This window comes from Lipomyces doorenjongii, assembly GCF_038497915.1.
Source record: "Lipomyces doorenjongii strain NRRL Y-27504 unplaced genomic scaffold V1508scaffold_1, whole genome shotgun sequence".
Lineage (NCBI taxonomy): Eukaryota > Fungi > Ascomycota > Lipomycetes > Lipomycetales > Lipomycetaceae > Lipomyces > Lipomyces doorenjongii.
This window is the reverse complement of record NW_027118068.1, coordinates 702,797-719,360: the sequence shown is the minus strand read 5'-3', so window position 1 is coordinate 719,360 and position 16,564 is coordinate 702,797. Positions and strand designations below refer to the sequence as shown.

General features: G+C 45.8%; 6 protein-coding genes across 6 annotated transcripts; 2 read left to right on the top strand and 4 right to left on the bottom strand.

Annotated features, from left to right (window-relative positions):
* Positions 1 to 1,205: 1,205 nt before the first annotated feature.
* Positions 1,206 to 3,030, bottom strand: V1508DRAFT_408180 (uncharacterized protein). The gene has a single exon (XM_066938980.1). The coding sequence runs from the start codon at positions 2,627 to 2,629 to the stop codon at positions 1,457 to 1,459; it is 1,173 nt and encodes a 390-aa protein (XP_066799204.1). The 5' UTR covers positions 2,630 to 3,030; the 3' UTR covers positions 1,206 to 1,456.
* Positions 3,031 to 3,423: 393 nt separating this feature from the next.
* Positions 3,424 to 5,369, bottom strand: V1508DRAFT_408179 (PCI domain-containing protein). Its single transcript, XM_066938979.1, has 3 exons — positions 5,197 to 5,369; positions 4,528 to 5,139; positions 3,424 to 4,479 (listed from the first exon to the last, which is right to left on the bottom strand). Exons 1-3 carry the CDS (start codon positions 5,236 to 5,238, stop codon positions 3,694 to 3,696), a joined length of 1,440 nt encoding a protein of 479 aa, XP_066799203.1. The 5' UTR covers positions 5,239 to 5,369; the 3' UTR covers positions 3,424 to 3,693.
* Positions 5,370 to 6,518: 1,149 nt separating this feature from the next.
* V1508DRAFT_436467 (uncharacterized protein) lies at positions 6,519 to 9,866 on the top strand. Its single transcript, XM_066942112.1, has 6 exons — positions 6,519 to 6,691; positions 6,769 to 6,792; positions 6,874 to 6,980; positions 7,043 to 7,809; positions 7,858 to 8,138; positions 8,194 to 9,866. Exons 1-6 carry the CDS (start codon positions 6,650 to 6,652, stop codon positions 9,667 to 9,669), a joined length of 2,697 nt encoding a protein of 898 aa, XP_066799202.1. The 5' UTR covers positions 6,519 to 6,649; the 3' UTR covers positions 9,670 to 9,866.
* Positions 9,867 to 10,101: 235 nt separating this feature from the next.
* On the bottom strand, positions 10,102 to 12,686 carry V1508DRAFT_408172 (uncharacterized protein). The gene has a single exon (XM_066938978.1). The coding sequence runs from the start codon at positions 12,588 to 12,590 to the stop codon at positions 10,239 to 10,241; it is 2,352 nt and encodes a 783-aa protein (XP_066799201.1). The 5' UTR covers positions 12,591 to 12,686; the 3' UTR covers positions 10,102 to 10,238.
* Positions 12,687 to 12,798: 112 nt separating this feature from the next.
* On the top strand, positions 12,799 to 14,099 carry V1508DRAFT_436465 (uncharacterized protein). Its single transcript, XM_066942111.1, has 2 exons — positions 12,799 to 13,052; positions 13,106 to 14,099. Exons 1-2 carry the CDS (start codon positions 13,002 to 13,004, stop codon positions 13,907 to 13,909), a joined length of 855 nt encoding a protein of 284 aa, XP_066799200.1. The 5' UTR covers positions 12,799 to 13,001; the 3' UTR covers positions 13,910 to 14,099.
* On the bottom strand, positions 13,949 to 15,695 carry V1508DRAFT_408168 (uncharacterized protein). Its single transcript, XM_066938977.1, has 2 exons — positions 14,853 to 15,695; positions 13,949 to 14,789 (listed from the first exon to the last, which is right to left on the bottom strand). The coding sequence occupies exons 1-2, from the start codon at positions 15,599 to 15,601 to the stop codon at positions 14,156 to 14,158; spliced, it is 1,383 nt and encodes a 460-aa protein (XP_066799199.1). The 5' UTR covers positions 15,602 to 15,695; the 3' UTR covers positions 13,949 to 14,155.
* Positions 15,696 to 16,564: the final 869 nt, after the last annotated feature.

Sequence of the window (16,564 nt, the reverse complement as noted above, 5' to 3'; positions counted from 1 at the left end):
GGAGTCATCCTTCGGATACAAAACGGATCCAGAAGAGGGGTCGTTTCCCAATGGAAACCTCACGCGCAAGTGCGGAGAGCGCGTACCCGGGGATAGTCCTCTCTCACGCGATTGCGACCGTGATCGTGGCGCCATGGACGAATACAGTGGCAGCGGCGTCGGTCTGTGTCGGCGTTCAGGCGTCGAGGTCCCTGATCCTGGTGCTGATGTGGGTTCAGACGACCGTCTTGCGCCTGTCGACGGGAGTGTGAGTGATTCGCTCGATGAAGTTGTTTCCGCTGGTGCTGTCTGCTGTTCCTCAGGATCGACAGGCGTTGGCGGAATAGTCTCGCCTAGCACTGGCGTCGGACTGGTTGAGATACGCCTCAACTTTGGCGGAGTTCCAGACATTTCGCTCGCGGTGACCTTTTTCCTTATATTTTTGGGGATATTCCGCCTTTTCTTCAATAAGAATCAATGCAGTATGAAATACAGAGGGGAAACGGACGAGATATTTGGGAGGCGGGTTCGGTATGGACGGCGAGTAGGTGACGCGTGTGGTGTGGCGCATATAACTGGAGTACTAACGTGAGATCGCCGCCCAGGCACAAAAATTAATGCGAACTTGGAAAATAAGTCAGGGTCTGTCGGTTCCAAAGTTTGGACCACTTGAAAAACCGCGCGTCTCGACTAATTATTTCGCAGGATCTGATAGTCAATTTATTCTTAAGTTGTTTTAGTTATTCTGGTCTACTTTGTCCAGCGAATATTAATAGTATGAGCCGATCTCATCATGATGTGGAGGATGAAAGCGCTACCTGGGGGTTTGCGCACTTGTGCAATTTTGGTTAAAACCGCATGTCTGTGGAGGTGGGTCGGGAAAAGGTTTCCGCCGACTCGCCGCCGCGATCTCACTATGACTTCTATACTTGGACCATCACCTTAGGAACAATACACTGTTGTGCCATAACAACGGCGAGGTTGCGCAGTTGAGCAGCTTTCGTACATGCATTAGCGAGGCTGCGCCGCACGAACGAGGAATGTTACCAAGACGGGAATACTATTGTGGTGTCCAGAGACAAGGATTTGGACTGTTGTTGAATGGTACTGTGGGTACCAGGATAATAGCAGCCACTAAGCTGCGGGATGGTTACCCTAAGAGGGCTAATGTTGACCAAGCCGATTGACAACCGGGCTGATCTCTCCTGCAGCTGCCGCAGTCGACGTCATTCGGAAGGAATTTATTCGTGATGAAGTGTGGATGTCAAGCATAGTACTATATACTACATAAAACATCATTTCGACCTGATTCTAGTTACATGAATAATTAACATATAATATTTTCTTTCAAACGACCAAGGAGCCCAATTGTACAAATACCAAGTCCAATATTTCAATAACAGCTGCGAAAAACACAAACCAACATCGCAAAATATACAATTAATGTAGAAACACACACATAAAACTCCTTATCTTCTTATGATTCCATACTTAGCTCGTTAACGCCCTTTTCGACCTCTGATATCCCGTTCACTCCCCCCTCTGCTCGCCACAGCTTCTTCAAGTCTTCGTCAACCCAGTTCTTCTCCCACGTGCCATCTATGATCACTTTACCGCGCATGTTTCTGCCCTCCGTACTCGTTCTCAGTCGCGCAACTCCGACAGACCAGAAGTTCAATTCCGAGTTCACCGACTTCTTGAGTTCTTCGAGAGTGATGGGGATCATCGGCTGTCGAATCGGCGCATAAGGATTGCTGTTTCCGTTCGCGGACATGTCACCAGACGGCGACGCCCCTGGAGTTCCAACTTCGACACGATACTCATCAAACTGGGTCGATAAAGGACTCGGCGATACAGGTTTCTTGGCCTGTCCCGACTGAACGTGCGGCCCAAACTGCACCGATGACAAACTTGATGATTTCTTGTGCGCCTTTCTTCTTCCCGCCTTTCCATTACTCGAACTCAAACTCGACGTACTGCCGTTACCCATAGAATAAAGCTCTTGCGTCTGAACACCAGCATATTCTGCACCGTACATACTTGTTATACTCGACGGTGAACCAGTTCGAGGCGATGACTGCTGCGACGGAGTCACATAGTTCCCGTACACACCCGAATGCGAGTACATGTCGCCCGGCGGCATCAACCACACATTTCCGTCCGGATCCTGGTAATACTGCTGCTGCTGCTGCTGCTGAAACTGTTGCTGCAACTGTTGCTGCGCGGCGTTCATCATGGCGAGCTGGATGCGCTGCTGCTGTTGCGCGATGTACTTGCTCGTAGCCAGAAGCTCCTGCTGCTTCGCATGCAGCGCAGCATAAATTCGTGGATCAAGCCTGTCCTCCTCCTTCGCTTCGTCACGAAGATCTTCCTCCGACGAAGACGGCGACGAATAATTCACGCCATACGGGGCCTCGGTGTACTGTTGCTTCTTCGGTGTCGAATATCCAGGCGGATACGGCGTGCGAGGATGTGCCAGATTCTCGTTCCGCGTCCGTATATTCGACAGCAACGACGCCCTCGCAGCGGGGGTCGGCACGAAGCTCACGGCCGCATCATGCTGGTCTGGGGCCTGTGCGTTCCGGAGTTGTATTGGTGGCGGCCGATGACGTGGCGAAAATGGTTTTGCTGTTGGGTTGGTCAATGACATGATCTGACGGACTTCAAAATGGTGGCGGTGCAAATCAATAGTCGACTGTAAATATAGAACCAAGCCAGAGAAAAAGTCGAGTAGACGAATAAACGAAGCAAGTATAAAGCAAACAAACTAACCACGCAAACAAAAGCTGAAACAAGCGATGTATAATACACAATAAATTTGAAACCAACGACGTCGTTACTGGTTTACGCCCCTCTTCCCGCCCACAAATCAAGTAATGCAAAAGCCAAAAAATGAAAGAAAAGACAAGAAGATTAAGACTAAATGCCTTGTAAATCAAAAAGGAGCGAAAAAAATCAACAAAACAATAAACACGAAAATCGCAAAGGAAAGACAGCGTGCAGTCGAAACGACCAGAGGGGACTTAAGGAGAGAGGAGGAGTAGTGCCGCGCCGTGCGAAGAATTTGGTTGCTTATGTTTCTCTCCAGGTCCAAGGAGTCCCAAAGTGTCACAGAATATCAGGGGTAACAACAGGCGTTACCCGGATTAGCTACAAAATGAGCAATGTCAACAAGCTCAAAACTAATGGCCTGGCAAGTTCGGCCCCCGCAGTCGGACAAATGGAAGCCAATTTTCTTCGAGAGTAAGGGTTTTCGCCATAAACTACCGCCTAGAGAGTTCGATTATATCATATCTGTAGTATTCAAGACCAGACGTATGCGTCGTACATTTCACACTGTGCATACTCATTATCTGCTGCTCTTAAGCTGGTTATGAAGTTGACTTGCCCGTGTTGTATTTACGACCTAGCGAGGAAAGAATATATATATATAATAACCCGACTGAGAATATCACGAATGAACTATGTCGACGTGGGCACTAATACTTCCTAATGACCCAATTGCACGGCTTTTCAGCACTGCGTAGTTAAGGGCCGCTGGCCGGCAAATCTACACGAAGTGGCACAGATTTTGTGACATCTACATGCACTTCATGCCCTTCATGGGCCTAAGAAGTAAGAAGTTTGAGTAATCCAGATATGCTTGTTGTTCGACTATGCTATGTAGGATGTGTTTGCACAATTAATTCCTTCATATATTGATTATGCACTTATCTATGCTCTGCCAGTAACTCCAAACGCGATTCGTGACAACTTCTCAACACTCCCACTCCAAGCCTCTAATGCCTTGAATCGCGTATCATTCGCAGAAGCTAACCTAGCCGCCTGTTCGCGTTCGCGCTTTTCGGTTCCCGCAACCGCCTCTTCAGCACCGGTATCTGGCGCAACTTCGATTTCTAAACGCCCACTGACCTCATCGATCTTGCCCTGAACTTGCCCGTCGAGAATAAGCATTACCAGCAGATCCTCCATTTCTCCGACTTCTATGTTGAGAGTCTTGGCTAGATAGTCAATTTCTATTCGCGAATACGGCGCAATCATATTAACAATAAACTTTGCACGGATCCGACGAAGTACGTCGTCGAGGTAAAAGTGGATAAATGGATCGCTCATGATTCCGCCACTAGTTCCTTCCGCTCCGCCGTTTTCTCGTAGGATACGTTGGAAGTCGTGAATATCTGACCGCTGATACGCATCGACCAAGCTGTTCATGGCCGCAATCTGTGGATTCGACTTATACGGCTTTGTTTCCTGTGACTCAAAAGGATTGATGTCGTCAGTATTCGATAACATCACTGCTAGGACAAGGTACTTGAGCACTTGGATCCGCTGTAACGAGCCCGCTTCATCGTAGTTTCGGAATGACTCGAAAAAGTCCTCGCGCGCCTTTTCCCATTGCTTTTCCGACATGTGCATTTTTCCACCGCATTCACGAATGACACCCATAATACGCGGGTGAGGGATTGCTGAGTTGATTTGCAGGGTCCTGTTGTAGAGTTCCTGTGCTGGTTAACGTTGTCCTAAGCTCAGAAATCAAGTAAATTCTACCTTAAGTTTCTTGTTGTTTTTGGTTTCAGTGTACATCTGGATCTCCAATGCGTATACTTCCAATAAATATGTCCCCTTGGATTGATCGTCTCCGCCATCGTCCATTTGGCATGCTTGATGCAGCACCTTTAGGATTCTAGTTAATCGGCTGTACTCTCCGCGATCCAACCACAACTTCGCAAGCTTCAGGTTCGTCTTCAGCCACAGTCTTTCATTCTTTGCATCCTCAAGCGCTGTCAAAGTCGTCGAATAGAACGTCTCCATAAACGTCATATCGGTTGTTCCAGCAGAGACGTAATCCAAAATATTATTCAAACTCTTCTCAGAGTAATTGCGCGTTACAGCTGACTTTGTGTACGTCAACAACTGCGTATAATACTTTAGCGTGCGTTGATGCTCCCCACGTCGGAAGAGAAGCTTGACAACTTGTTTCAAAGCTTTGAATCCCCATTCCCCTTTCTCCGGTTCTAATTCCACCACTCCGAGGAACTCTTCGATCGCGGGTTCTGGATCATTGTCTTCTTTTAATGCTTTCGCATTGTAGTATTTGTTTTCGATGTCCACATTAGAGGCGTTTGATGCTAAGTCGTCGTCCTCGTATTCGAAATCATACTGTGATACTAAGTTAACTTGATGAAGCCGGGACGTATGGAATACGGCAGCACTTACGTTCTCCTCGTCAGAGGCCATCATGAAATCGTCGTCGGACATCTTGAATAATACAGAACCAAACTAGTGCAATGACCACGTAGTGATTGAATTAGCCGATAGATTGGCAAATTTTAGGATTGATCAAAAATAGTGGATTTGTGCGCTGCATTGATTAAATAGTTTCGAACGTGAGGGACGTTGATGCAATTCAGAGAAGCAAGTTGGGAGTCTTGAAACTCTAATCCTAAGCGCCTCCACAATAACCCCTTCAAGCCTTTCGCACTTGCTAAACACTTGCAGAATTAGATTGCAGAATGTGTTCTTGATGATATTTTATAGTAACAGCAACCGCTCCGGTCGGGAATTGATGCGGGAACCAGAATGGCATTATAATTTGCGAGCTATGGGAATAAGGTTCGAGAACCAGAATGGCATTTATTTGTTATTCGTTTACACGGCCACCAAACCCCGGATTTTGAACATTACAAACAAAATGCCGAGATCTGGTGCTCCCGCGTTGTATGCCATCTGGCAAGACAAGATGGCAAGGAGACGAGCCTCAGCACACAGCTACTCTCCCCGAACTCATATATGTATAGACTCTCGAGTTAAGCTTAAGAATATATGGAAAGGAACATCCATTTGGACAAGGGCGTAGGGAAATCTTCCGGGAAAAAAAGCAAAAACCCTTGTGGGTAACAAACAAACCCGGAGCAAAGCATAACACTGTTCCTTCTGAGCCTGTCACAGGCTCCCCTCTTAACGCCTGTCGACAAGACGTCACTGGGACCGATAATAAGACCAAGCGTCTTAGTTCTTGAAATCTTGGACCCACTCCGGTTCCAGACTACCCTTTTGCCCCCGTCGAGAATGCGTCGCCGGAACTGGTAGTGGACCGAGTAGCTTGGTTCTTGCCATCTTGTATCCTGCTGTTTCAGGCGAGTAGCGTGCTCGCTTTGTTATAGAGGATTGAAGGACGATTCACCTGAGAGCAGGTACTGTTTGTGGCAATTCCGCTAGATGAATTCAAGAAGGTAAGGATATGTTGTAGTTCTGAGAAATATCGACAGAACGGAATGAATCGATGAAACAGTAGCGCAGGAAATCATAGATAGCAGAGACATAGGCATACAAGTTTCGTTCTCGTTTAACTGAAAATGTGCTGATATGTAAAGTTTAGATCTATAACTAACCGCGCTGGGTCTATACAATCTTGTATGGGACAGATTTACCGGATAATCATCGTATTAAGCGGCACCAACGTGACTAAAATCCCGGCGATGCGGACGCCGGATCTCCGCGCTTACTGTCTTCCAGTCCCAAAATCAGCCGCACTTATTGTTCCTAGCCACAGACAATACTTTGGCTCTAACGAAATATCCATCCAGTTCATTTTCAATATTCATAAGCTAGTAATTCATCTGCCAAATTATATGATATATTTTACATTTTAGCCGCAGTAAGTGCTAGAATGAGGTCTGAAGACGAGGACGACGATGGATCTTGTCGAGCGGTATGTGCTTGTGCATGCGATTGTGTTATTAGCTGTCATTCCTCCCTCAACGATATTAACTCATAAACTCCGTCTAGTGCGATTCCTGCAGATTAAAAAAGGTGAGTTAGATAGGATAATTGTTGATAGTGATAGAGACGATTAGCGACAAGTCGGTCAATAGTAATGCATCATACTTCTAGATCAAATGCGATAAGAAAGACCCATGCAGATCTTGTTTGTCACGGAGCCTCAGATGCCTGAGAACTATGCCAGATGCACGCAAGCGAAAGAGACGTAACTCGGAATCGTACGTGAACCATCCCGTTTTCTATTTTACGCAGGCCAATAAAGTATTAATTGTGATATCAGGTTGAATGAAAATGTTCAGGGGCGACTTGATCATATGCAAGCCCAACTTGACACAATAACGTCTATTTTGACAGCCACACACACCACGCCTACATCGTATAGGTCAGCAGCGCCAGTGTCCGAATCTGTTTCATTGACCAGTCAAATTCCGACTCTAGCGACATCACTTTACTCAGCGTCTTCTTCCCCGTTATTTACGACGACTCCGCCACACCACAAAGACAATGTACCGGCTATCGGACCACATGGCGAACGGAGCTCCGAATCAAAATCACCAGATTCGTGGGGAAATTTTGCGAGCATCAAGCTGTTAAATTCACTAGTGACGAATATTAAGGGACAGCTTCAGCATTTGGGAAAGTCTTCACTGCTCTCAATGTCCATTGAAGCCCAACTACTTACTACAGCACTTCATGAGGACAGCGACAAATCTGACGAAAGGGATTGCATTTCGCCTGTGACAGACACAGAGGACGAACAGGATTATGAGAAGAATACAACGAGAAAGAACGCTGCGCTTACACAACATGAGCGGACTAACTTGGAATATTATGGCGTACAGGACGCGAAGGCAAATGCGGAAGAGACAGAGGATACGCATAGTGATTTTGTGGCACCTGAATGCCCTGGAATGAAGGCGGTGCTTACTGCAACGCTTGATTATGTTGCTACAAATTTCCTAGCGGTAGATTGGATCGAAGAGCTGGACATAAAGGACCATACGCCAGTGCTCCCATCCAAAGAGCGAGGACGAGAGTTTTTTGATTGTGCGTACATTCTACCAGTCTAGATGAATGAATATCTAATATCGATAGACTACATTGAGTTTATTTGGCCATTTCAACAGCTATGCTCGATTTCTTTTGTGCAAATGCTCCGGGACGAAGTATATCAGCCTGACACGCCACAGCGCCTTCAGAAAATAGTTTGCTCCAGTTACATAATGGCCATGGTTCTGTTCTGGCCAGAAAAGGAGCTTCAAGACGGCGATATACTTCTGCGAGGAAAGATGTTCAAAAATATATGGCTCGTGCTAAAAGATCCGTCACTGTTCATCACGGCAAACTTCATTAATGTTCAGACTCTTCTATTCGCGGTGTGTACATAGTCGAATGCGGTGCGAGATGCGTTATCGACTAATGTATTTGCAGGCTGCGGCAGCGGAGGCGTTATATCACCCTGGCCTCTGTTGGATGCTTATATCGCATTGCTCAAATTTAGCTCAGACGCTCGGTCTTCACCGACAGAGTGCGGTTTATTTCGAACGCGGCCTCTCCCAGGTTGAAATTGAGGAACGGCGATCTCTGTTCTGGAAATGCTACATTATTGAAAAGACACTCTCGCTGACATTCGGACGGACCTCATCACTGCCTATGTATGACTGCGACGTTGAACGGAAACAAAGTACGACAGACGTAGATTGCCAGACGGAATCGCAAAAACGACACAGATTTGGCACTGGACGGGGTAATGCGACCGCAAGTCTGGTAGAAGTATACGATGCTGTCTACGTCCGCTTATACTCTGCGCATGCACAACGGCATACCGCATCTGATAAGCGACGAGCGGTTCGAGAGCTTGACGCCGTACTACGGAAGGTCTGGGCAGATATTCAGCCATGGATCATCGAGTCTTGCACGTCTGGTGTCTGGATATACACGCCCATGATTGCTCAGTCTGAGTTCATGTACTATGTATGCATGACGATGATCCATCGCGTGAGCAAAGGTATAGCGGATAACGAAAGTGGAGACAACGCTGATCTCATCGATACTCCAGAAGGTTGGCAACATAGCACAGATATTGCGCTGACATCGGCCCGTAAGGCTATTCTCGTTATTCAAGGGGTTCTGTCAGCGCCGGAATGCAAAAGGTACAGCGATTGCGTGGCGTCGTGGTGTCTCATTTTTCAGCCATTTGCTCCGTTTTTGGAGCTATTTATTTCGGTTATTAAGACTGGAAGCCGGGAGGACTTGCAGCTGATGAGATCAGTCACTGGAATTCTGAGAGACATACAGCGGCGGCCCGAGAGTGTCCGCAAGCTGACCCACGTTGCTGAACTATTCACTCGTCTAGCAACTATGGCAGTAGTTTATTGTGCCGCTAGAAGAAAGCGACTTGGTGACGGTACGCAGGCAAGCTCCATTGTACTACCTGGGTCAGCCCAAAGTGCGGTCGCTAGGCCGTTATCTATACCAACGTCGTCAAATGAACCAATATTTTCTGAAGGATTAACCACACCCATAGAATCACCGCCCATTCCCATGGGAAACACATTACTTACGCGGCAGACACCTGTGTCAAGAGCCCCAATGCAATCTCGACCCTGCCAAGGGTCCTCATGTGACGGATCATGCCATCACCATTACAGCAATTCATCAAAGTCAGCTCCTCCCTATATGTCAGATCACGAGATAGAAACTTTTTTACTGGGAGGCACGGTCACACAAGATGACTCATCACTTGAATGGTTGTTGTGGGACGCCGATGGAAATCCACTATATCCACCTAACTTTGACTGGACTACGTTCGATATGGACGCTTTTGGTCTGGTCGACAATATAAGCACGCAGTTGGAGCAACAGCCGACATTGTATTATAACGAAAATATCATGCCGCGCTTTTAGAGCACATGAGTTGTTGTACATAAAGGAGAAACCAAGTGATAGAGCATTTGGAATGGAGTATTGGTAGCATGGCCTAATCTTAAATTTGGTATTATAATAATTCTATGACAATTATGTCCTGGAAATACGTCTATACATTTTGGTCTTGTTGATTATCGATCTTTGACTGAGTTAAACTACGTTCACATATTGGGTGACCATTTTACCAAACGATTCATAAAGCCCTAATATTTTCGTATAATTTAATACTGTACCAGTATTAGTCGTCACACTGATTGGTGATAACTGAGACCTTAATGATGTGAGCATCCTGCCCTCTCTGTTGCTAATGCCGTCGTTATTAAGCCTATGTTGTAATCGACATATGCAAGTCGCGCGGTAGACCATGGATACAAGTTGTACCGCCTCTAACAAATTTTGTTTGCCAATTTTCTCACACCGGCGCTATGCCATATTTCAAATCAAGTTTGTACTAGTACATAAATACAGTTATATACAATATATACAGTAATACACAATATATACAATCATATAATACATAGTCCCTTCCAAAATATGCAATTAATTCTTTATTTCCGTTGTCCTGCCGGTTTATTGTACGTAAATATTCCGAATGCCTTCGCCTCTATCACCGACGCTTGGTCAAATCCTATTTTCAATTTCTTTGCGATTCTTCGATAGTACACTTCCCTCACTAATGTGTTTGACTGTCGCAAATACGTCTGTAGGAGCTCATGCGATTTATGTGCAATCAAACTCTTAAAGTGCCTGCGCTCGGAGAGTCTCATCAAAAATCCATTGTGATCAACATTCTCGCACGGCATGGGCTTCAGACGCTGACGGCCACGCAGCTCAACATAGCACATAGCCTTTTCTGAAGACGAAATCGGCTTTATTCCGAGAGCACGTGCCAGAATATACCTTTCCGTAAAGTTTTTCATTTTCCTATCGAGAAAGAGCACGGCTTCGTCATCCCACGCCAGGAAACGCATGCATGCCTGCCATAGATTCATTTCAGTTTTTCCGGGATCTGTTGTGAGATTGAATGTATATGGCGATTGCGAATAATAATTGTGAGGCTCAGGGAAGTCTGATAGAAGCTGTGTTGTCGCCGTTGAAGACCTATCTGCCCATGGTCTCGGAATACCATAGTACACAGGTAGTTTCTTTTCGGGATCCTTTAAAGCCTGAAACCATGCCTGAGCTTTCAACATTTCCATGGCCGATTCCCGTGACAGATGCAATCCTTGACTATGCGCAACGCCATATATCATATGCAAAACTGTGCTGATGTTGACATGGAAAGAACACTTGAGTGCTGCTCTGAGTATGTGATGATATGACTCAGCATCTGGAACGACATTGAATTTGGTTACCATTGGGGAGAGAACTCCAAACATCCAGTCTAACCGCCCCTTCCTGAACATCCCTTCGAGGAAGGTGTTCAGAGTTGTAAGATTTGGTTTAAGTCCTTGTTTAACGGCCATGAAATTCACGAACTTCCAAGCTTTGTCTATTTGGTCAGCTCGTAACAACCTGTGAACCACAACATTCATGAGAGCTTTGTTGCAGAGATCAGCAAACTCCTCCATTATGATATCGGTTAGGTGCGTCATATCCAAGTAGTCAGAAGCGTCCAGAATAAAGCTTTGGATGGTGAACGAGTCTATCCCGTATCCAGATAATCGCATGTGCTTTATAATCTCTAATTTGAGCGGAACGCTCTTCACGGACTTTAAAAACACAATCCATGACGTACGGTTCGCTTGAATATCAAACGGTCGCATCTTTACAAGCGTTTTCAATACAAATTCGAATTGACGATTGATCGGCAAACCCTGAATGCGAGGACGAAATCCGGCAGACATCAGCAGGTTCAATGTGTCAACATCCGGTTTAACGTTATCAAAGTGCATATTATTGAATAATTTTCTGGCCAACCCCAAATTACTTGTGTCAACAGCAAATGATATAGCCAGATTGTATGCCAATATTGTTCGTAATCCTGTCGTAGACCTGTTTCTTAGACTGAACAGTTGGACTATGATGTCGGTTATAATACCGTTCCTGTGACTAATACCATACTTCAAGTACTCTCTTTCAACAAGTTTGTCCAAATACTCGATGAATGTATCTGCCGTTAATATTCGCGGGAATGGCGGTAGATCATCCCAAGTTTGACTCTTGCGTCGGAAAAGCCGCTTACTGATTTGTCGCATATCATCTTCCACGGCATGCCCATTAGACATTGAAATCAGATACCGAAGACAATCCACAAAAGCATGCGTTTGATCAGCTATCTCACTGTTCTTTTTCAAGTGTTTGTCTATGCCTCTGTTGTATGGGGGTAACAGGAACCCTGCTTGCTCTTCTTTCCTTCTCTCCTTATAGAATTGCACGCGACCAATCGAGCTGCGTTTTGCAATCTGATGCAGCAGCTCACGTCGGTACTTTCGGGCTTCCAACGCAGCATACGCCTGTTCAATTGTCGGTACACGATGGCTCTCACTCAGTCCATTAGCTTCAGCCTCCAATTTCGCGATTACTTTCAGTACTGAGTCTGTTAATTGCCGTAGCACTTCGAACCGGTGATCATCAACCGTATTCTGCTCGCAATTCTGGTTGGGATTTCGAATCGACTCGAGCTTGGCGAATAAAAACCTAGGCTGTTCTGACAAAGTGCCAGACGGCAAGTCGGAATTGGAGTCATTGGCCCCGCGCTGATATTCCTCTAGCCGGAGTTTTCGAATGTAAGAATCCGACCCAAAATATCGACAGTGCAGTAGTGACACGGCATAATTTGCCCAGGAGGTATTGAGAGACGGATCCGAGCATCGAGAAGTGCGCGAGCAACCGGGCGGTGGAGACGACCAAATAAACCTGTTACTCGGCGCCTTTATCGCCGGTACCCTTAACCGCATCGGACATGAGTCATGACACAGCTGTTTATGCTCCAAAATACAAAAAAACTTGAAAGAATAGCCAGGTTCTTGGTTCGGGTTGACCGGTTATGTGGTTGTCCACGAGTAGAAGTAAAAGAAAATGTTCGTAGCTCGTAACATATTGACGCTTATGCAGGGGCTTCTTTCTGAAGTTCTTCAACCACTGGTGAATTTTTGCCCTTAATGGCAGAAGGTAAAATACAAGCAGTGATAACAGAAGGTTGCCTCCAACAGTTGGGGCATTGACCAGATCTTGGATAGGAGAACTTCGCTTTTGATGAATATAAAATTGGGAAGGACTATATTGAGGAACTCTCATTGTGGGCGCCATAATCGCATTAATCAGTGTTGGTTTGGTCCAGCTACTACTGCGATTAAGAAGAGGCGGCTATGGGGTTCCTAATACCAGGATTGAGTATATCCCGTGTGAGGCGTAAACAGGTATCTTCATTGGTCTGTGGATTATATTACCTAAGTGTTAACGACCCAATCAGAGATCACTTCATGGAGCATTCTGGAACACTGTACACGAGTCCAAACGCCGGAAGCCTGATCACTATCGTGATCACTACCGCGACGCCCCAACATTAGATAGACTTCCGACTGAGGTTATACAACTTATTTTTATATATTCGCATAACTTTGAATTTCCACTAGTGTGTAGGCGCTTCAGTTGTATACTTCGCCACAGTCGCTACCTTCAAATCGCGGTGTTAGCGGAGCTTTTTCAGTATGCGCCCAGCGCCATAGGCTCGATATATGACAGACGATTTATAACAAAAGAGTTAATTGTTCAGGCTGTGGAGGAAGGCCATGTCGCTGATCCCATTATTGAACCACTGTCGGAACGTCTCACCTTACCGCCGTACACAGATGAAAAAGTAGCGTTGCTGGAATATCTTGTTGTCCGAGGAGGAGCTCCTATAAATCCCAGTAAAGGCGCTTTTTTGCTAGCGGAGAACTTTTATGCGAATCCAATGGAGAACTCAAACGAACGAGGGATTGTGTATCGTGAAATGGAGCGGCAGGCTGCAGAAGTGTATTACCATGCATTTGGGCCACAAAAGTGTACCGCACGACAACAGCTAATGGTCTTACTAATGAAATATGTCACGGGTTTGGAAATTGACGCGGAGGTCACAGATATCCTATTTTGTGCCGATCAGTATCAACTTGTCGAGTTTGGTATAGCCTGCCAGGCTATCGATCCCGTTGACCCCGAGTTATGGGAGAAAGCTACTTGTAGAGGTGACGCGAAGGCCATGGAATTTTTGTATAAAATGGATCACCAGCATTGATGTTCAGCGTCATTGTTGGTGACTGCTTGATTTCGGAGTCTTGGATCAATATGGATTGCAATTGGCAATTTTAAAAGCTTACTGGTTAGCATGTAGTTTGGATGTTATGTATAATAATGGTGTGTACAATATGAGAACGTAATGTGCAATTTTCGCATCAATTCTAAACAACGTTGAATACCACAACAACAACTTAACAAATCGTCAATATTCTACTCACTCCAACGACACTCTCTCTGGCGTCCGTCATAAAGGTACACTTTCAAATCCTTTGTCATCCTCTTGCGCCGTAAAGTTTTCATTATCCGCCGCACTCGCCGCATCTTCAAACTTGTCGGTTGACGAATTGTCTGTTGCAGCCATGCTAGTTTCTATTCGGTTATCCACAGTAATTTCTTCAACGCCATCTTCGTTGATTTCTGATCTTCCAATGTCACCCGAATCACCTTCTACCACTTCAGGTTCTGTAACGCCGTCAGGGAATGATTCCGACTCTTCTTCTGGCTTCAGTTTTTCTTCTGGTTCAACAGCGACTGCATTCTCTTCGGTCGTCACGGCCACGTCTGCAATAGGCGCGACACCTGTTACTGACTCTACCACCTTTACACTCTCCGCTGTGTGTGGGGCAACCGGCTCCGGAGGCACCTGGGCCTCGACTTTCTCTAATCTCAAATTGGGAACAGTCACCTTCTGTGGTGATGTGAGCGACGGTTGGTTGACTGACGTCGCACCGTGTAGCTCTCGTGAAGCCGCAGAAGGTGACGGGGACCGAGTACCCTGCGAGCGTGCAGTTGGAGTGAGTCTTGAAAAGTTGCTTGGCCTCGACGTGGGATTCTGACGCACAGACGGCTGCAATTTTGGATCGGCATTGAGGTAGTACCTATTTGTAGGATGTAAGTAAACCTAATCTCTCTGGGACGATATTATAAGTAAGGCAACTTACGATCTAACGCCAACAATTCGACCCTCACTTTCACAAGCTCGAAGCCACTCTGGGCGAACCACTGGTATGTTCGTCTCCATTGCTCTTTCCCATTGCGGTCCGCGACCTTCAATGCAGACAAAGTGGGTCGTGTCAATACGCACTCGATCTTGAAGAGGCTTTGCACCGATACGGGCAGCAGTCTCTTCCAAAATCGCACGATCCTCATCACTAACAATGCCAACACAAACGGTAATTCCGCTAAGGTCCGTCATCTTATGGGTCTTGACTGTAACTTTGTCGGAAACGTATGTGCCAGCTGATGTCACGAGCTCCAGATGAAATGTGTACGCGGTGTCAATCGACAAACCAGACAGTTTCGTTGACGTATTCGTCATTGGCGAAGGAATCCGACCCAAGCGTGTATTGTTTCTAAATAGCGAAAGAGATCGAAGATCGGCTGTCGCAAGATCCAGTGGATCCCATTCTAGAACAATGGATGTCTGCGTAGCATTGCGGACACGTAATTGCGGTCGAATCGGACTGCGCTTGCCATATAATTCGGAAATCTTGCTCTGCAGTTCATCAAAGTCTTCCTTTTCTCTCTTCTCAGCATCTAAATCCTGCGAGCAATTGATCTTCACGATGGATCCCGCTTGAATAGCCGGCGGTAACAGGATTGATGGGAACTCTATTAAGTGATGGTCGGCCGTCAATAATACCGCAATACTAGCATCAAGTTTGCCGACTGTCAACGAAACTTCGACCATCGCTCAGTATTGTGCAGTGCAATTGATTCTTCAATGTTGCTCAGATTCTTTTGTCTGTTCAATGAGTACGTTCAAGAGGTAGTGAATTTATGAAAGCGCTGCAAGATACCTACCGGGGTGTGCGTGTATGTATTGCAGGTGAGCCGCACGTCAATATGGCTTGCCCAGTCGGTCACTGAAGTAACCAAGCGTCACCTACAGACACACGTTGCAACACAATATTTCTTGTTTTGCTTAGTTTACTACTTCTGGCCCTATATACGACTATGAGCACGTTTTGACTCCACGATCAAATTCTTCTCATCTACAAATGGTAGGTTAATATGTAAATATATGTCATATATGGGCTCCTTGTCATCGGCCGGCCGTTGCGGGTGCAGTCACTACTACACCACTAGAGTTTAAAGAGTTAGCTTAGCAAAGCCTTTATAACTCTCTCGTTTGCAATTCTAAACTGGCGCCCTCTTACAACCGGCGATATATGGTATGATGCAGTGGTCATAACGGGAATGACCTGACCTGAGTTTAATTCACGTGCCCGTTGAGTTTTGTGCCATAAATATGCAAATATAGGTATTGCATCTAAAAATATGGTCATATGATATCATTTATTTAGGGATAATATCAAAAATTCCCCCCCGGAAGTTTCGAAATATCAATGAGTCATGTCGTGGCCGTCGGCGTCTCCTTGGACGATTTCCTTATCCATTTTGCTTGCGGCCCTCATTTTCAAGGTCCTTAGAGCTGTTTGTCCTGACTCTTGTCATATTTTTGTTGTTTTCGCAGCCAAATAAATGTGTTCTATACATCGACAGGCTGGCGTCAAGAAATATAAAAATGGACGTAAATCAATATCAATATGATTGACCAATATAGATTAACTTGGGTGCTCAGTGCGAAGTTTATATGCGTTCGAACAAGGAACCAAGGGCATTTGTGATTTTTCGAAACTTTTCGGGGGGA